The sequence below is a fragment of the Sus scrofa genome, chromosome 2 (genome assembly GCF_054392235.1).
Source record: "Sus scrofa isolate SSC_HxYL_T2T_F1_AM1 chromosome 2, Sscrofa_HxYL_maternal_Yorkshire_Landrace_v2.0, whole genome shotgun sequence".
Lineage (NCBI taxonomy): Eukaryota > Metazoa > Chordata > Mammalia > Artiodactyla > Suidae > Sus > Sus scrofa.
This window is the reverse complement of record NC_139384.1, coordinates 79,919,459-79,940,189: the sequence shown is the minus strand read 5'-3', so window position 1 is coordinate 79,940,189 and position 20,731 is coordinate 79,919,459. Positions and strand designations below refer to the sequence as shown.

The 20,731-nt window shown below is 49.7% G+C and overlaps 2 protein-coding genes across 25 annotated transcripts in view; one reads left to right on the top strand and one right to left on the bottom strand.

Moving 5' to 3' along the window:
• DNM2 (dynamin 2) overlaps nt 1-20,359 on the bottom strand; it is a 99,327-nt gene extending 78,968 nt beyond the window's left edge. For all 24 annotated transcript variants that reach the window (XR_014837610.1, XM_085012941.1, XM_021083813.2 and 21 more), the window contains exon 1: nt 20,037-20,359. Coding sequence is in view for 20 of the 24 variants with exons in the window: in XM_021083813.2 (XP_020939472.1) it covers nt 20,037-20,197 (161 nt within the window). In the remaining 4 variants the exon portion in view is untranslated. The remainder of the gene's footprint in view (nt 1-20,036) is intronic.
• KANK2 (KN motif and ankyrin repeat domains 2) overlaps nt 1-20,731 on the top strand; it is a 468,727-nt gene that overhangs the window by 430,719 nt on the left and 17,277 nt on the right. The window lies entirely within an intron of this gene.

The following is a 20,731-nucleotide window of genomic DNA, read 5'->3' as shown; positions in this document are numbered from 1 at the left end:
ATCTACATGATGTGGGTACAGGGAAAAAAAAAATTTAATTTCACTTTACAATCTGGAAAAAGAAGAGAAAACCAAACCCAAAGTAAACAGAAAGAAGGAAATAAATATTAGATTAATAAAGATTAGAAAGGAAATAAATGAAATAGAGAATAGAAAAACAAAAATCAGTAAGACCAAAGCTGATTCTTTGAAAAGACCCACAAAACTACCAAAGCCTCAGCTATATCAACTAAGACGAGAAGACTCAAATTCCTAAAATCAGGAATAAAAAGAGGAGACATTACTACCAACGTTACAGAAATAAAAAGGATTAAGGAAATACTATGCCCAAAATTAAATAACCTAGATGAAAAGGACAAATTATATAACCTAGATGAAAACGACAAATTCCTACCAAAGACATACAGATGGCCAAAAAATAGATGAAAAGATGTTCAGCATCACTAATTATTAGAGAAATGCAAATCAAAACCACTCTGAGGTACCACCTTACACTGGCCAGAATGGCCATCATCAAAAAGTCTACAAACAATAAATGCTGGAGAGGGTGTGGAGAAAAGGGAACACCATTACACTGTTGGTAGGAATGTAAACTGGTGCAACCACTGTGGAAAACAGTATAGAGATTCCTCAGAAAACTAAAAACAGAATTACCATTTGATCCAGCAATCCCACTCCTGGGCATCTATCCAGAGAAAAGCATGACTCGAAAAGACACATGTACTCCAGTGTTCACTACAGCACTACATACAATAGCCAAGACATGGAAACAACCTAAATATCTATGGACAGAGGAGTGGATAAAGAATATTACCTATACGCAATGGAATATTACTGAGCCATTGAAAGGAAAGAAATAACGGCATTTGCAGCAACATGGATGGACCTAGAAATTATCATGCTAAGTGAAGTCAGTCAGTGAGACACCAACATCAAATGCTATCACTTACATGTGGAATCTAAAAAAAGGACACAATGAATTTCTTTGCAGAACAGATACTGGCTCATAGACTTTGAAAAACTTACGTTTTCCAAATGAGACAAGTTGGGGGTTTGGCATAGAAATGCTATAAAATTTGGTTGTGATGATCACTGTACAACTATAAATGTAATAAAATTCCAGTAATAAAAAAAATTAATACCGATCTTTTACAAACTCTTACCCCAAATAGGAACACTTTCTAACTTATTCTATGATACCATGATTACCCTGATACCAAAGCCAGACAACAACATCAGGAGAAAACAACAAATCACTATCTTATGAATAAAGCCACCAAAAAATCCACAACAAAATACTAGTAAACTGAATCCAGCAAAATAAAAAAGGATTAAGTGCCATAGTCAAGTGAGATTTATTCCAGGAATGCAACGGTGGTCCAAAAATGGGGCCATCAGTCAGTACAATGCACCATATTAATAGAGTAAATGGGGAGTTCCCGTCGTGGCGCAGTGGTTAACGAATCCGACTAGGAACCATGAGGTTGCGGGTTCGGTACCTGCCCATTGCTCAGTGGGTTAATGATCCGGCGTTGCCGTGAGCTGTGGTGTAGGTTGCAGAAGGGGCTCGGATCCCGCGTTGCTGTGGCTCTGGCATAGGCCGGTGGCTACAGCTCCGATTCAACCCCTAGCCTGGGAACCTCCATATGCCACGTGAGCGGCCCAAGAAATAACAGCAACAACAACAACAACAACAACAAAAAAGACAAAAGACAAAAAAAAAAAAAAAAAAAATAGAGTAAATGACACAACTATATGATTATCTCAACAATAGCAGAAAAAGCATTTGACAAAATCCAACACCCTTTCATGATAAAAAAAAAAAGACTCAACAAACCAGGTATAGAAGGGAACATACTCCACCTTAATAAAGGGTACCTACACAAAACAAAACCCACAGCTAACATCATATTTAGTAGTGAAACACTGAAAGCTTTCCCTCTAAGATCAAGAGCCAAAGATGCCCATTCTCACTTGTGTTCAACATTTTACTGGAGGTTCTAGCCAGAGCAGGCAGGCAAAAAAAAAAGAAAGCGCCAAAGGAAGAAAGAAAACTATTCAGAAATGACATGATCACATCTATAGAAAATGCTGGGGTATTTCCTGGTGGTACAGTGGGTAAAGGATCTAGCACTGTTGCTGCTGTGGCTCAGGTGGCTGCTGTGGCTGTGGCTCAGGTTTGATCCCTGGCCTGCCAACTCCTGTACACTGTGGGTTCAGCCCCTCTCAAAAAAGGGAAAATGCTGGTGTGTATACACACACACACATACAGAGAGAGAGAGAGGAAAATAAATGAGTTGAGCAAGGTTCTAGGGTACAAGATCAATACATAAAAATCAGCTATATTATTAGATACCAGCAGTGAACAATCTAAAAATGAAACTAAGTGGAAAATTTCATTTATAATAATAGCATCAAAAACAATAAACCACTTAGGGATAAATTTAACAAAAGAAGCACAGAACAATTTTTTTTTTCTTTTGGCCCCACATATGGAAGTTCCCAGGCCGGGGATCAAACCCAAGTCACAGTAGTGAGAATGCTGGATCCTTAACCTGCTGTGCCACAAGGAAGCTCCAAAATTTAAAACTTTTCTGCTTCCAAGGACACAAGAAAGCAAAAAGACAACCCACATAATAGAAGGAAGTATCTGCAAATAATTTATCTCATAAAAGACCAGTCTTGATACCAGATGTAAAGAACATTTACAAGCCAACAATGAGAAGACAAATAACCCAATTTAAAAGTGGACCAAGGATTTGAATAGACACTCTCCAAAGAAGATGTCCAATAAGCACATGAAAAGCTCACATGAATAGACACTCTCCAAAGAAATGTCCAATAAGCACATGAAAAGCTCATTATTAATCATTAGGGAAATAAGAAAAAAAAAAAAACACAATGAGCAAAATACCACTTCATGCCCACCAGGAAGCGAAATTCAAAAAGATAGATAACAACGTGTTGCCAAGGAGGATGTGGAGAAACCAACACCCTCCCACTGTGTAGGTGAGAACGTAAAAAGGTGCTGCCTCTGTGGAAAACTGTCTGGGGGTTTCTCAGGTTTAAATGTAAGGATTACCACATGACTCAGCAATTCCACCCCCAGGGAGATACCCAGAAGAAATGAATGCATAGGTGCATACAAAATATTGTACTAAGATGTTCACGCCAGCACTGTTCATAACATCCAAAAGTGGAAACAACCCAAACGTCCATCAAAACAAAAGGTGGTGGAACCATACTGTGGAATATTATGCAGCCATTAAATATTATTAAATTATTAAATATTATTAAATATTATGCAGCCATTAAAAAGGAATGCAGTTCTGATAGATGGTACAATACAGATGAGCCTTGATCACATTAATGCAAAATGAAAGAAGCCAAACATGAAAAGCTACAGAGTGTATGATTTCATTAATATGAAATGTCCAGAGCAGGCACATTCATAGGCAGAAACTAGATTAGCCATGGTCAGGAACTGAGGATGGGAAATAACTGCTTAATGGGTATAGTTCCTTTTGGGGGCATGAAGCTCTTCTGAATTAGATAGTAGTGATGGCTGCACAACTCTGGATAGAGTCTAAAATCAGCTGGAGAGTGCACTTTAAAAGGATGAATTTATAATCTATGAAGTATACATCAGTAAAGATGTTATTTTAATACAAAAAGCATTAAGAGCAAACTATGTTGCGGTAGGGGAAGAGGTCCATCATCCAGCTTCAAGATAAAAACTGCTGCTGACCCACACAAACCCTCACAGGAAGGCCCCAGCCCCTGACTGGTGCCAGTCCCCAGCCTGTCCTCCCACAGCCTTGTTCCCCGTGACCCTCAGCTACAGTCTCCCCACCTGGCCTACCTCCAAGTAGTGACTGGGTCTAGCGGCCCAGGTGGGACTTGGCAGAGCAGGCTCAGCTACCTTTGCTAAATGGGTCCCACTCAGTGACTGAGATGCACACAGGTGCGTTTACACAGAGAGGGAGACGGGCTGGTTTCCACAGCATCTGATCCATGCCAGGCACCATCCATGCCAGGCTGAGGCGCATCCGGGAGCAGGGCACTCATCTACTATTGGATGGAGATGGACCATAAACCAAATAAATAGGGAGGACAAGGACACGGAATGACAAGTGCTTCCAAGAAAAGTTAAGCAGGACAAGAGGATGGAGTAACAGGGTGGGGACATTTTAGCAGAGTGGCCAGGGAGGGCCTCTTGAGGAAGACGCATCTGAGCAGAGCCCTGACAGAGGTGACGCATGAGCCACAGGGCTCTCAGGGAAGGAATTTTCCTGGCAGAGGAAATAGCATATGCAAAGGCCCTGAGGTGGGACTGTGCCTAACACGCTGGAGGAGCAATGAGAAGCCCAGTGAGAATGAATAGAGCAAGTAAGGAAGGAGTAGCAGGAGATGAGGGGACGGGGTGATGCGGTAGGGAAAGCAGAGCATGGAGATCATGCAGGGCCTTCTGGGTGATAGTGAGGACTTTACACTGAGTTTTACACCATAGACCTAGAAGCTGTGGCAGGTTCCAAGGAGAGGAGGGACATGTTCTTAAGAGACCACCTCAGAGTTTCCTGGTGGCTCAGGGGGTTGAGGACCACAGCCACCGCTGTAGCTCTGGTTACTGCTATGGCACAGGTTCATTCCCTGGCCTGGGAACTTCCACATGCCACAGGCATGGCCAAAAAAAAGGGGGCTCCCTCTGACCCTGTGAGAGAAGAGCCTGTGGCAGGGGTGGTGGACAGTGAGGTCAGGAAGTGACTACGTGGACCAGGTGAGAACTGCTGTTAAAAGGAATAATACAGTTATAAAAACTAAAAGAAACGCTCTCCATGGGCTGAAACACAAATACCATTCTTGTAGAAATCAACAAGTTTCTATGTAAAGGGAAAGAAACTAGACTGGCCAAAACAATTCTGAAAAAGAAGAACAAAGAAGACTCACCCAGCCTGAATTCAAGACTATGGTAATAAAGAAATGTGATTTTGGCCAAAGGATACACACACAGATAGATGGGAGAGAACAGAGGGTCCAGAAAGGTCCCACACAGACATGGCCAACTCGTTTCTGACACAGCCAACTCCATGGAAGGGGATGGTTTTCTCTTTTTTTTTTTCTTTTTCACTTTTTAGGGCTGCACCTGCGGCATATGGAAGTTCCCAACTAGGGGTCAAATTGGAGCTACAGGTGCCGGCCTACACCACAACCACAGCAACACTGCATCCAAGCCACATCTGCGAGCTTCACCACAGCTCATAGCAAAACCGGATCCTTAACCCGCTGAGCGGGGCCAGGGGTTAAGGATACTGAACGTCTTCATGGATACTAGTCAGGCTTGTAACCCACTGAGCCACAACCAGAACTCCCAGGATGGTCTTTTCAACAAATAGTTCTGGAACAACTGGACATATATAAGCAAAAAAAAAAAAAAAAAAAAAAATTATAAACCTTAATCTCTGCCTCACAAGTCACACAAAAATTAACTCAAAATGTATCGTGTTTATGAGGCACACAGAAACCTGCATATAAACGTTTCTATCAGCCTTGGGCACAATCACCCGGAACTGGAGACAGCTGAGGGGCCTCTAGCGGGTGAACAGTTCAACAGCGGGCAGTCCAGACACACTCCTCAGCAACAAAAAGGATGCAACTATCAAGGCACACAGCCTGGATGACTCTCAAAGGGGTTACACAGAGAGAAGCAAGCCAGACTCAAAGGCTGCATGAGTCCATTTATATGACTTCCTGGAAAAGGCAAAAATCATACCGTGGAGAACCCATGGGTAGGTGCCAGGTGCTGGAGTGGGGGAGGGGTGGCTGCCAAAGGGCACAGAGGGATTTGCAGGGTAATGGAAGTGTTCAGTATGTGGACTGTGGTTGTAGTTACCCAGTTCTTTGTGTGTCTACTAGATATAAACTATACCTCAAGGGTGGGGGAAAAAAAAGCACAAGCAAGCATGCTCTCTGTGCTGATACACTAAGATTTCCAAGAAAGGAGTTCCCATCGTGGCTCAGTGGTTAACGAATCCGACTAGGAACCATGAGGTTGCGGGTTCAATCCCTGGCCTTGCTCAGTGGGTTAAGGATCCAGGGCTGCCGTGAGCTGTGGTGTAGGTTGCAGACGTGGCTCAGATCCCGTATTGCTGTGGCTCTGGTGTAGGCTGGTGGCTACATTTCTGATTAGACCCCTAGTCTGGGAAACCTCCATATGTTGTGGGAGCGGCCCTAGAAAAGGCATTTAAAAAAAAAAAAAAAAAAAAGATTTCCAAGAAATATTAAGTGACAGTCTCACTGTTCAGAACCAGGTGTAAAGCTGGATGAGAGAGTGGAGGGAGAGGAGAGCAGATACAAACACATTTGTCTTTGCTTTTATTTGCCCTGAGAAACCAGGAGGACACAGGAGACTAGCAAGGATGGTTAAACATGACTGTAGGAGCAGGTGGGCAGGAAGCTTCCTCTCTGTATCTTTTTTTTTTTTTTTTTTTTTTTTTTTTTTGCATATGGAAGTTCCCAGGCCAGGGATAGAATCTGAGCCGCAACTGTGACCTACGCCACAACTGCAGCAACACTGGATCCTTAACCCACTATGCCAGGCCGGGGATCAAACCCACACCTCTGCAGCAAACCAAGCGCCTCCAGTTGGAGTCTTAACCCACTGAACCAGAGTGGGAACCCCTCCTTTCTGATATTTTTGAACTTCGGGCCATCTTGGACATTTTACCTGCTCAATTATACTCAAAAGAACTTCCCATGCTTCCAAAAGATAATGTATGAAAAGGAGAAAAGAGTAACTTTGCAGCAAAGAACACTGAGAGATGCCACCTCAACCAAAAGATCAAGGTCAACATCACCCATGATAAGCCTCGCTGCTGTCATGGACCCCTGATGCGAAGAGAAGGGCACCTCATCTTTGTGGTCTTCTTCCCCCAAACCCACTGACTCAGTCTAATCATGAGAAAATTCCAGATCAATGCAAATTGAGAGAGATTCTATAAAACACCAAAGTCATGAGAAGCAAAGGCTGGGGCACTGTCACAGACAGACAGAGACTAAGGAGTCGTGACAACTAAATGCAGAGTGGGATCCTGGATTTGGTCCTGGGACAGAAAGAGGACTGTGGGGACAACAGGGTAAATCTGAATAATGAATAAAGTCTGGCTGTCGTTAATAATAATAATAAGCCAAGGTTAGTTTCTTTGATTTTCAGGGCTGAATGTGCAGCATATAGAGTTCCCAGGCTAGGGGTTGAATTGGACCTGCATCTGCCCGCCTACCATCACAGCCACAGCAGCGACAGATCTGAGCCACATCTGTGACCTATACCACAGCTCACGGCAACGCTGGATCCTTAACCCACTGAGCAGGGGCAGTGGTCGAACCTGTGTCCTCATGGATACTAGTCAGGTTCGTTACTGCTGAGCCACAAGAGGAGCTCTGAGGCTAATTTCTTAGTTGTGAGAAATGTACCATGGCAGTAAGCAAGATGTTAAACATTAGGGAAAGATGGGTAAAGTGTACATGGGAGCTTTCTGTACTATCCTCGCAAATATTCTGTAAATCTAAAATTATTCCAAAATAGAATTTTTTCTTAAAAACAAAACAAAGGCAAAAACCCCTTAAGACACTAACTAGCAAAGAACTTGGCATGAGGCAGACACATTCTGTCGAGATTTGGCCTAAGATGGACGTAATCGTGGGATTTGAGGTGGGGGACATTCACACATAGAACAAGGATCTGGGAGTTCCCTGGCAGCCTAGCAGTTAAGGATTCAGCATTCTTCACTGCTGTGTCTTGGGTCCAGTCCCTGGCCTGGGAACTTCCACATGCCACAGCCAAAAAAAAAAGAGAGAGAGAGAGAGAAAGTAAAGAAAGAAAAAGGATCTGGCAAGAGTCATAAGCTGATGAAGATGATCCCAAGCAAAGAGCAATAGGAAACTCCAGCTTACTCTTCCTAAGAGAGAGAATTTTATTTCACAGGTAAATAGTCCAATAATTCCTGTAATTAAAAATCAAGCTAAGGAGTTCCCGTTGTGGCTCAGCAGTAACGAAATTGACTAGGATCCATGAGAATGTGGTTTGATCCCTGGCCTCGCTCAGTGGGTTAAGGATCCAGTGTTACTGTGAGCTGGGGTGTAGGTCACAGATACAGCTCAGATCCTGTATTGCTGTGGCATAGGCCGGCAGCTGTAGCTCTGATTTGACCCCTAGTCTGGGAACTTCCATAGGCTGCAGATGCAGCCCTAAAAAGTAAAAAAAAAAAAAAAAAAGAAAAAAGTTCAAACTAGGACATCATTTTATACCTAGTGCTGGGAGCGTACACCAGGTGAGACCTTCCCACTTAAGGAAGTGGCCTGCTCTGAGCCCCCTGATGACCTGTGCCAGGCAGTACCACTGAGAGATGCCACAGGGCAGAAGCAGCAAGAGCTGGGCTTCCACCTAAAGGACTTCCTCCCAGATGAGGGGAACCGAGTGTTGCAAGGCGAGAAAACGTGTCAGCCCAAACCACAAGCAGCCTCCCTTGAGCGGAGTCAGCAGCTCAGTCTCTGGTCACAGGCCCCTGATCTTGATTTATAGATCCCTGGGACTCCATGGCCTCATCAGCCAGAAAAGAACAGCAGCTTGGGTTGCTACTATGGCTCGGGTTTTGATCCCTGACCCAGGAACTTCCATATGCTGTGGGTGCAACAACAGAAACAAAAGAACAATTTCTGAGGGTGTCATCCTCCAAGCCACTGTCTCCAGGGCTGTAGGACCTGCTGGGGGCCTCCTGGGTGAGAAGGCTATGAGCCTCCAGAAGGACCCTGGCCATCAACACAGAAGACAGAGGCTGGGACAGAAGGGGCTGTGTCCTCAACCCACTACAGGGCTTTCTCCAGGGCTGGCCTGGCCGTGCCAGGGTGTATCACCCGGCAGGCGGGCGTAACCCCAGCTGGGACTGTTCCTGCCTGCTCTGCTCGCTTGCCTTCCTGCCAATCCCTAAAGACTCTTATCGCTGGGAAACTATGTCATGGGGCAGGGTTTCCAAGGTGCCTCCTCCTCCTCCTCCATTGGGGCATGAGGGTGTCATCGGGGCCCTGGACAGCTCTGCTGGCCACCTGACTACATCCCATGGGTTTGTAGCCCGTGCAGGTTCAAATTAAGGCAAAGGAGGTCTCCTGTAACAAACAGTAGCTGTGGCACATGACCGGATTCTGCTCCCCACCCCACCCTCCCCAGGAGATTTAAGTTGGTCTGGGGAGGGGTCTGGCACTGGGCACTGGTATTTTAACATCTTCCTGTGATGGATACTAATGGGCTGCCAGGACTGAGAAGCAATGACCCCAGAAGCCTCCTTTCCTTGGTTCTTGGTCCAAGCAGGCACTTGGGCATCCATGGGTTGGGGATTCAGACGTGGGGCGAAGCTGCCTTTGCACCTCAGGTTCCTGTCATGAGAGTGTGCCAGTGCCTGGACAGAGTGGGGCCACTCCTGCCAGGGCCGCCTGACACCCAGGCAGGAGGCAAGAGTTGGAGGCAACACCTCACTGGAAGCTGTGTGGGGTCTCAGTCACCACAGCCAAGGGAGGGGGATCTGCTTGGCTCCATCTCATAGCCAGGAAGCCAGTCCAGAGAAGACACCCAGGCCCAGGGTCTAAGACTGTTATTGCTTTGTTTTGTTTGTTTGGCTTTGCCCACGGCACACACAGGTTCCCAGGCCAGGGATCGAACCCACACACAGAAGTGACAACGCCACAGATCCTTAACCACTAGGCTACCAGAGAACTCCTAGACTGTTTTTGTTACTACACTGTGCCAAAGAGGGAAATTACAGCCCTCCCTGCAAAGAAGATACGCTTGCTTCTGAGCCCCCCAGAGCCTCCCAAGTCACTCTCCTATTCACGGTCCCACGTATCCCAGGTGGGCTGTGAGCCCCCAAAGACAATTCCCAGGGCTGGCCTCTGGCCTCCCTTCTCAACAGACATCTGTGCAGTGAAATTAGTTCAATTCTAGCTTCTAGGGACATTCATGCAGCAGATATGTGCACTCCTCTTAAGTGCCAGGATGGCAAGGAGTGCTCAAAGCTCCCTGCCCTTAGCGACCTGCTGTCTGGGCAGTGGGGAGGAAACAACACAAAATAGTTTCAGGTCCTGGTGAGAGCTCTGAAGAAAACACATCTAGACAGGCAGTCTGTGCGCCAGGGCCCTATGTGAACCAGGGCGGGTCGGGGACAGCCTCTAGGGGAGGCGGGGGTGGGTGGTTTGAGCAGGAATCCGAGAAGAGAGGGGCTGGTCATGGAGAACTCTGGACGGAGAGGAGATGCAGAGGAAGGGACAAAAAGCCCCTGGAGTAGAAGTGAGCCTGGGGGGATCAGGGGCAGCCAGAAGGCCGTGTGGCTGGTGGGAAAAGCATGGAGGAGAATGGGGACAGGTGAGGGCAGGTGGCGTCAGGGGCCGTAGGAGGACCTGAACTTTCACCCCAAATCAGGTGGAAGTCATGGAGGGGTGTGGGCAGCAGAGGGACCTGCCCTGAGTCAGGGTACCTGCCCAGAGGTACCCTGTGGATGCTGTGGGGTGACAGCAGGGGCAGAAGCGACTGCTCTGCTCCAGGCCATTGAAGAGGTTGAGAGGGGGCAAACTGTGGTGAGAACAGGCTGATGTGGGGTCATTGGGAAGGACTCTCTGACCAATCCCAAGTCCACTCATTCAATTCAGGTGAGGAAGCTGCTGGGTGGCATCCTGGCCATTACACCTGGGGAGGTGAGGACCACAGACCCAGGGCTGGCCAATCTCCCCCTGTCCTCCTCCCCCACATTCTATACAGGTGTCCCATGTCCATGACCAAATCCTGGGACTGGACCCTGGAAGCGGCCTAAGCATCCATCACCAAGAAGCCAGCGAATAAACAAGGGTGCCTTTGTACCATGGAATACTACACAGCCATGAAAAAGATAAAGCTAGCGCCCTACAGATAATAAGGCATGAGCCTCAAGCTGGGGCCCACAGCCAGACAGGATGGGCACCAAGGTACATGTTCACCAGTCACTAGTCTGCTTCCAGGCAGCTCCTGCCTGTCCTCACCTAGGCAGAAAGACCCACTGCTTCTTCCAAGAAGAATTTGGGGACAAATACTGGGAAAGTAAACAAGCGGGTAAAGATAGGGTTCAGAGGCCCTCAGCTGCTTGCACCATTTTTGCCTCTCAGTGGCCTCATCTGTAAAATGGAGCTAAGCTGAGGTGACATACAGACAGTACCTGGTGCCTGGCACACAGTGAGCATGTCAAAGACACGGGAGAACCATTCAGTGCAAGAGGAAGACCAGAGCTGCCCCCCGACTGCCACCCAAGGAGGCAACTTGAGCAGATGAGCCTTACAATGGGCCTTGCAAGGACTCCCACAAGGGCTTGGATTATTCCTCAACACCTGGCCTCGTTCTAGAAACTTCTGAGGCCACTCAGGTATAAACACAATATAGAAGGAGCAAAAACTGGACCCTGTAAAGGCTGGCCAAGGGAAAAAGGACGGTCACAAAATCCAACGCAGTCAGGGGTGAGGGTGCCACTTCAGGCACAGGCCAACAGGTTCTGGGGGTCGGAGAACTCCCATGAAGGCCGAGGCTCTGGGTTTGAGTCTAGCCACCTGAGCAAAGCTCTGTTGCCTGTTTCCTCATCAGTAAACAGTGATCGACCCCCGGCCTCCAAGTGGGTGATGTGCCTTGTACCCAGGGCCCCACATGGATCATGGCAAACAGCACCCATAACAGCACTGTCCTTTCTCACCAGAACCCCTGCCTTCCTTCTTACCCCTCGGCAGCAGTGGGGGCTGGGGGTAGGGTTTAGAAAAACTCGAAGCAGCAGTGACCAGTGTTCCAACGTGGAAGGACCATCCAGGATGTGTCGGGTGGTTGGAAAACAAGTCTCCGAACAACGTAAATGGGAGAGTCCCAGTTCTGGAAAGAAGTTAACAAAAAAGAAGCAACCCCGAAAAGTGCTGTGGATTTTCTATAGATACCAGCATGTATGTCTATACCTAAACGTGAGGAGGGTCTGGCAGGATACACCCCACACTGACGATGGAGTTCCCACACAGAGATGGAAGGAAGAGACAGAGTGGATGGTACGTCATGTCCTCATCTGTCATGGTTTCCTTTTATTGATTTTTTAAACTTGGCCGCGCCTGCAGCATATGGAAGTTCCCAGACAAGGAGTCAAATCAGAGCTGCAGCCGCCGGCCTACACCACTGCCACAGCAACTTGTGATCCGAGCCCCATCTTTGACCTATACCTCAGCTCACAGAAACACTGGATCCTTAATCCACTGAGCGAGGCCAGGGATCAAACCTGCATTCTCATGGATACTACTTGGGTTCTTAACCCCCTGAGCCACAACAAGAACTCCATGGTTTCCTTTTCCACAAGAACGCTGTCTTCAATGTTCTACTTGTGTGATAAAAATTTAGGAAAAGCGGGGAGTTCCCCTTGTGGCTCAGCAGATTAAGTACCCAACTAGTATCCATGAGGATGCAGGTTTGATGCCTAGCATTGCTCAGTGGGTTAAGGATCTGGCATTGCCGTGAGCTGTGGTGTAGGTTGCAGATGTGGCTCAGATCCTGAGTTGCTGTGGCTCTGGTGTAGGCTGGCAGCTGCAGCTCTGACTGGACAGGATCCTAGCCTGAGGACTTTCATATGCCTCAGGTATGGCCTTAAAAAGATCCCCCCCCAAAAAAAAATTTAGGAAAAGTAGGCACTTGCCAGGCACTTCATGTGCCCCATGGTCGTGCCTTCGTCTTAGCCCCCTTTCCACATCTGAAGGCGGCACCTGCTGAGGCCCCCTGTTCCCATGCATCCCCCTGCCAGGGACACTCTCCTCTGGGGTCTCCGAGGGGGTAGCTCCATGGCAGGGCCTGCTCAGCTAACCTCCCGCTCCTCCCGCCATTGTCACTGCACGTCTCTGTCTTCAGAAATGGAGCTGCTCCTGTAACCACTGTCCTGATCTCTATCCATCTAGGTCCCAGCTGGGTCCCCAGCAGCCAGCAGAGTAGGTGCTATTTGAGGCATGCTGTCAGACACACAGCTGACAACCTCAAAGGAGCTCAAAGGCCAGAAGTCACTCCACCAGCCACCTCGGCCCCACCCCCAGATACAAGCACCCTGGTGTCCATTCCTGGCCAAAAGCCACACCTTCCCAACCCCGTTGTCCCCCTGGCATTGGGCTCTGGAAAAGACAGGGCCAGCTCAGACCCTGCTCCTGCCCTCCTCCCTGTGTGACTTCAGACCCTGCTCCTGGAAAGCGGAGAGGCTGGGAGCATCACCAGCCTCCCAGGGCTGCTGGAAACACATAGTGAGATTTCAGACCTAAGTCCCCAGGACACTCAAAGCACAGGATAATTCCACAAACTTCCACTCTTACTGTGTCATAAACATCCAGCAGCAGGTGAAACTGAAAGGGCCACCCAGCTCCCTGTTCAAGGGGAGGGTGACTCCAAGGGGGAAAGTCCCCAGTGTCTAGCAGAGATCTCACTGTCAATGCTAACGGGAGCCCTAAACTACCCAGAAGCAGGAGTCTTTTCTCTCTAGTGCCATTCTGCTTCAGAGGCAGGGCAATTTTTTTCTTTATTCGGATTGTAGCTAATGGCCTATAAATATCTCCTTATTGGCTTGCATTTTTCCGAAGCTTTAACACAATAAGAGCTTAATTACAGCATGCGGTTGGCAACACCAGTAAATTAAAGGTTAGCTGATGTCCCTGTCTTTTTCCTGCAGTTGAGGGGCCTGTAATTTCGGCATTTTCATTCAAACGGAGCAAAAGCTTGGCAGCTGCGGCTCTGAGCCAAATGCAGACACCAGAGAGACACGGGGTTTCGTGTAGCCACCAGCCCCTTCTGGCTGCACTACCTTCGAAAACTCCAAATCTAGGACTGCCCATCCTCTGCTGTCACCCACAATCAGCTGGACTTATTACCAGGGGATTTCACTCCGTATACCTAGCAAGGGCCATTATCCCCAGACAAATAACTCTGAAAAGCATTTGGGCAGTCCAGAGCTGAGCTCTGGAGAAATCTGTCTTCTGGGTTATAAATGTAATCCCCAAACAAGCAAAAACAAACCAAGAATCACGTGGGGAAGACAACCCACACATGGGGTTGGGGGCTGTACATCTTTCCAGGCTTTTTACTATGAAAATGGGATCACAGGTCCACTTGGTCTGGACCCTGACAGGTCTTACATGGCTTTCTGGGTCATTAGAATCCTCTTCTAGATCACTGAGTGGCTATTTCATAGTTAGTTGTCTGGACGAATTGCTTGCATAGCCAATTTGCTACTGTTGGGCCTTTCTGCTCGCTATTTCCCACCATCATACACTTAATGAGCGTAAAAAAACTCTCACGGCCACACATACTCGTTCACAGCCACCATTCCCAGCAGGAACAGGCTCCTACTAGCATTTCTCCCAATAGCCATTTCAGGACCTGGTCCACCAGCTGGTCCTAGCTACCTCCCCAGAGCAAAAACCACACTGACAGGCACTCAGTGAGTGTTTGTGCTGAAGCAAGGTGTTATTTCTAACAACAAAGTAATCATGAATTCCTATTCTTTCAGAAAAAAGAAATTAACAACTGCTTTTCAGGGTTGACCCAGGGCTCTACAAAAAGCAGGGATGTCAGAGTTCCCTGGTGGCCCAGTGGGTTAAGGATCTGGTATTGTCACTGGTGTAGCTCTGATTACTGGTGTGGGGTGGGTTCCATCCCTGGCCCGGGAACTTCTGTATGCTGCAAGCACAGCCCAAAAAAAAGGGGGGGAATCAGAATGTAGGGATTTAATATTTCACAAGGATTAGCTCATCTGAATGCTCCACTCGCTCTCAGGAGAGAGGGACCACCATCACCCCCATTTTCTAGACAAGGAAACTGAGGCCCAAGATGTGAGGTCATTTAGCTGGAGGGCAGCCACATTCTCACAGGTGCCTCTGGACCCTCCCTACTCCAGCTGGCCTGGATACTACAAACCACACAGGCAAAGGCACTTTGGCTTTGCCCCTAAGGAAGGACAGTGGGAATAACAGCTGGCACTTCCAAGTGCCTTTGAACACCTCAGATCTGCTAAGGGACAAACCAGCCCAAAGAGCAAACCACGTACCCACCCCTCAGTCTGGCAGGGATGTGCACCAATGGTCATCCGATATGTGTTCATCCAGCACCCACTGTGTACCTGGCAGCGGCCCCACAGTACAGCCGCAACTCCCAAGACCAAATGCAAACACAGCTGGAGACAGGAGAGGCAGCTGCGTCTTGTTAAAAGAAAAATGGCACCGGGTGCTACCTGTGTTCACAGATATTTCTCATGGGGAAAGTCGAAGTAAAGCTGCAAATCAAAGGCAAGAGCCCTCAGCGTGCCCAAGACAAGGTCCAGAAGGATCGTAACAGTGTCACCAGTAGCTTTCCCTCCACCCAGGCTCCCCACCCCAGCTCCCAGAGCTCTGCTTGGCCTGCACCCCGCCCCACCCCAGGGCCTTCCTCACCTCATCTCCCCCCACTCTCCCACAATGCCTTCCTCTAGGAACACTCCCACCTCAGGGCCTTTGCACCGGCTGTTCCCACAGCCTGGGATGCTCTTCCTGCAGATCTCCACTGGTGGGTCCTCCCTCACATCCTTAAGATGTCATCCTCAGAAGTCACCTTCCCATGGAGGCTTACCCTGACCTCCCCCTGCCCTGTCCATAATCCTGCTCTCTATTCCCCTGTGACAGTTATCACCTTCTGTCTTGTTTCTTCTTTATCTTCCCCTGCAGGAAGGCCAGCTCCCCCAGGGCAGGGGTTTTGGTATCTTGAGCTTGCTCAGGGCTATGTCTGCAGAACCCGGCACTGAGGGAATATGCTCAAACTTTTTTCAGTGGAAATGAATGAAAAATGCGTGACATTTTAAGCACTTCTTCTGTGCGAGACACTCTTCCAAGCACACTCTAAATGGTCTCTCCTCCTATTTCTTTCCTTCCTTCCTTCTTTCTTTCTCTCTCTTTTTTTTTTTTTTTTTTTTTTTGGCAGCACCCATGGCATACAAAGTTTCCCAGGCCAGGGACTGAACCCACGCCACAGCAGTGACAATGCCAGGTCCTTAACCCACTGAGCCATCAGGGAACTTCTAAATGGTCTAATTTAATCCTTACTCCACTCTCAATGACAGGCAGGGCAGGAATTTATCTGCCCTAAGAAGTGAAACACACCCAACCTGGCGGCCTGAATGGGGCCCACGAGGAAGTGCTATGAACAACCCCCTTTCCTAACTGGGGAAACTGAGATGCAGAGAGGAAAGGCTCACAAGGCCAAGCCCAAGCCTGGGCGTCTGAGCTGGAGACCTCAACTTCAGCCTCCCTCTCCTGATCTTCTCCCAAGGACAAATTTCCAAAGCCCTTCCCTCCTGCCAGCTCTTCAGGCTAAATGACAAGGATCACCAGGGAGCCACATCCCCCACTCTCCTTAGGGACACGGGTCTCTCTGCTGGTACAAGGCAGGCCAAGCCCTGGGTCTTCAAAGTAGTTTCCGGAGCCAGGAGGCTCCAGGCGATTGTGAAATGGGCCCAGGCCAGCACTAGGGAGTAGTGGGGACTGTAGCAGCTCAAGTGGCCACTCCCATATCCTCATGGATACTAGTCAGGTTCATGTCCACTGAGCCATAATGGTAACAAAATCTCATTTTTAAATGTTCGCAGCTAATTCCCATAGTGGCTCAGTGGTAATGAACCCAACTAGTATTCAATCCCTGGCCTCGCTCAGTAGGCTAAGGATTTGGCATTGCTGTGAGCTGTGGTGTAGGTCACAGATGCGGCTCAGATCCTGTGTTGCTGTGGCTGTGGCATAGGCCAGCAGCTGCAGCTCCAATCTGACCTCTAGCCTGGGAACTTCCATATGCCGTGGGTATGGCCATTAAAAAAAAAAATTATCTCCATGCTGAAGAAACAAAAGACCTAACAAGCAGGTTTTGCTCCCCAGGACCACCGACCTGCAACCCCCAGTACAGGACTGAGCTAACTGGGTAATTCTCACTCGGACCATGTTCTTAGAAAAACCCACAAGGAGGAAGCAGGGAAATGGAGCAGCCAGATCTGCCCCCAGGCACAGAGCCAACATGCTCTCCCTTTTGTTCCTTGAAAACTGCCAGGAGAGCCTCTGTGTGGGTCCTTGGGGTAGAAGAGAGGAACCAGTCCCTGAGCCCCACAGCACAGTTCAGCCAAAGTCAGAGAAAGAAGCAGGCAGTGGGATTTAAAGCGAGTCCTGCCTGCCATCCCCCTTATGGCAGGGCTTTGGAGCTGAGAAGGCTTCTCCACACTCCAGAAATAAAAAGAAGTTGGCTCCGTTTGAGCACTCCACACCCAAAGAGAGGGCTTTTTACAGTTTTGGTCCTCGAGCCCTGAATTAATGCCTGGTTAATGCCAATGTCACGCTGCAGGCTCTGGAAGGAGGTTGCCACAGGAGCCAGCTCAGCAGCAGTTGGCAGTCACCAGTTGCCAGGGTGGGTGGGAGGGAAAGGTACAGCAGAGGGTTGGAGCGGGGGGTGGGAGAGAGAGACCTGGAGTCGCTCAATCCGTCACTGAATGCTCGGTTCTCTAAGCCTCAGTTTTCCCCTCTGGACAATGGGATCACAGCAGTGCCAGCCTCAGAATGTTCAAATGAAGTCCAGTGTGTAACTTATTAATTTTTTCTTTAAGGGCCGCACCTATGGCATATGGAGGTTTCCAGGCTATGAGTGGAGTCAGAGTTACAGCTGCTGGCCTACACCACAGCCACAGCAACACAGGATCCGAGTCGTGTCTGTGACCTACACCACAGCTCATGGCAACGCACCAGATCCTTAACCCAGTGAGTGAGGCCAGGGATCAAACCCACAATCTCATGGTTACTAGTCGGATTCGTTTCCGCTGCGCCACAACAGGAACTCCCCAGTGTCTAACTTTAGAGCACTTTCTTTTTTTTTTTTTTTCATTTTGGCTGCCCCGCAGCATATGGAGCTCCCAGGCCAGGGATTAGATCCGAGCTGCAGTGGAGACCTAAGCTGCAGCTGCAGCTATGCCAGAGCCTTTAACACACTGTGCCAGGTGGGGGATTGAACCCTTGTCCCATTGCTCCTAAGATGCCACCAATTCCACTGCGTCAGAGTGGGAGCTCCTAGAGCACTTTAATTCTAACTAGCTTTTGTTGTCAATATGAAAGGAATCAGCCTGGTGAATAATAACTCCATTCATACAGACCTACTGTGTGCCAGGCACCATGCTAAGTAAGCACTTTCAACACATCATGTAACTGCATCCTCGCAACTGTCTTGTTGAGGGTCCATCACCCCATTTTTAGGAGGGGCAGCTGAGGCTCAGAGAGGTAAAACAATCTGTGCAAGATCACAAGGCAAATGAAATGGACAGAGCTTTGCGGATGCCCACTGGAAGCCTGGGCAGGCCAGGCAGGAAGATGGCCAAGCAGGGGGCCCATAGCCCAGCCCAAGGCTCAGCCCAGGCCTGGTTGATCCCAAGTCCACGCCTTTCCGCCACAGTAGACAGAAGGCAGTTCGCCAGAGACAAAGCAGCAAAGGAGGAAATTCACGCTGCTGGGAGCAAAACCCCCAGGCCTCTGGGAAGGCAGGAGCAAAGCTGGGCTCCACTGAGCTCCTCCTGCCTGGTGGTCTTGGGTAAACAGGCTGTCTTCTGAGTGGAACAAGAAAGAACTTGGCTTGGGGCCTGTAGGATGAACGTTACCTCTTAACACTGATAACAACAATAATCACGATAATAATGACTATGATATTATCATTTGGCAGCCCCAGTCACAAATGGAGTCCTTCCTAGACAAATAGAGAAGTGGCCACCCATCTGGGAGGCAGAAGGGCAAGAAGTGGGGGAAGGGAGAGAGAAGAACCTAATTACATCCATTAGCTTCCTGAATCCTAGGAAACAGCCCACAGAATGGAATATGTCCACAGGACAGAGAGCCAAACTGAGACTTCTCAGAACTATCCAAAAAAGGCTGTATTCCAGATCTTGCCTGATCAGGTAAGAAGTTCCTTCCCAGGATCCAGGAAGGGCCCCCCACATTTGCAGGCTTTAGCTTGGGGGGCTGGCCCCTATGTTCTAGGGCCATGGAGGTACCCTGACATGGACCAGGAAAGAGTCCTGGAGAAAGATTCCCCCGAGGGTTCTACTTCCAATTGAGAGGAGTTCCAGTCTCACCCTTCAGCTCCCTTTCTCTCTGCATCCTCCACCACCCCCTGCCACAGTGGTGGGGTCAGACAGTCAGTCCGCTATGGCACAAACAGGCAGATTAGGAGAAGGTCAGATAGTAGGACAGACAGACAAAGGTTCCACTTGGAAAAGAGGAGCCAGCGTTCACCAGGCACTAAGCTTTAGAGTCAGCCCAGGAGAGCCAGGCAACAGGGTCCCCAAGGGTCAGCCAGCCAGTCAGACAGCAGAGGCCAGCTGGAGGTAACCCAAGAGAGGAAGAGATAAGTGTTAAAGTCTGTGAAGTGCACGGATGGGCAGCCGGACAGGACAGGTCATCCTAGATAGCTGGCCAGGCAGCAGGGGGCTGCTCTGCGGTACTGGACAGATGGACAGCCAAATGGTGGTGGTGGCAGAAGCCTATCCAGGACAGAGAGACAGCCAACGAGACGGCAGGAACTGCTCCAGATAAATGAACAGCCAGTCAGACCGCAGGGGTCGGCCCAATGGATATCTAAGTGACAGGTTTCGGACAGACAGGGAAGGGGAACCTGCCCCTGACACACAGGCAACCATATGGTAGAATTCACCCACTATAGCTGAGGACCAGAGAATCGGCAGAAATCCACCGCACCTTCTGGCCCTCGCCCATGAGATACCCCTTTAGCCTGGGCCGGCTCCCCACCTCCTGCAAGGAGCCCTCCGCCCAGGGCGTCCCACAGGGCCCGCCTCCCTGTCCCCGTCCCCGTCGCGGGCACGCAAGCGCCGCAGTTACGCCGGCGGCGCAGGGCGCGCCATTCCCGGTCCGCCCTCCGCGCCCTAGGCCGCCGCCCGCCCGCCGTCGCCGCCACGCTCGCTCACCGGCCCACGAAGTTCTCGAGCACTGAGCTCTTGCCGGCGCTCTGGCCGCCCACCACGGCAATCTGCGGCAGGTCCAGGTGGCAGCTCTGGCCGATGGAGCTGAAGGCATCCTGCAGCTTGTTGACCAGCGGGATCAGTTCTTCCATCCCGCGGTTGCCCATGGCGCCGGTGGCCCCGGCCCGAGCGCCCCGCGCTCCCCACCCGCCCCTGCCTTCAACGACGCGGCCCCGCGGCGTCCACGGCCGTTGCTCCCCGTCCGCCCGGGCCTCGGCGCGACGCCCGCTCCCGGCTCGGCCTCACGGTCGCCGCCTCATCCGGTTCTCAGGCGACACCCGACCCAAGCGACCTCCCGCCCGGGGCCCTGGGGCTGCGCCCAAAGCCCTCGCCCCACCCCCGGTTGGTCAGCCGCGCTGTCGCTCGTGCACCCAAGCCAGTGAAAGGGAGGCACGGACCTACAGCTGAATGAACCTTCCCCCCCGGGGACTTTCTCTCAGTCTCATTGGACGCGAGAACTGTCGCTATTGTAGAACAGCCAATAGCAGCGTGAAGCGAGTTGTTCAGGCCGGGAGGCGGTGTTTCGGAAAAAGGCATGTTAGCCCCGCCCATTGGGGGAGTTCCCGGATGGCAGGCCCATCCGCCAGTTTTATTGGCAGGGAGACCGGCCAGTCAACAAAATTGGCCAGTGATATTAAGGA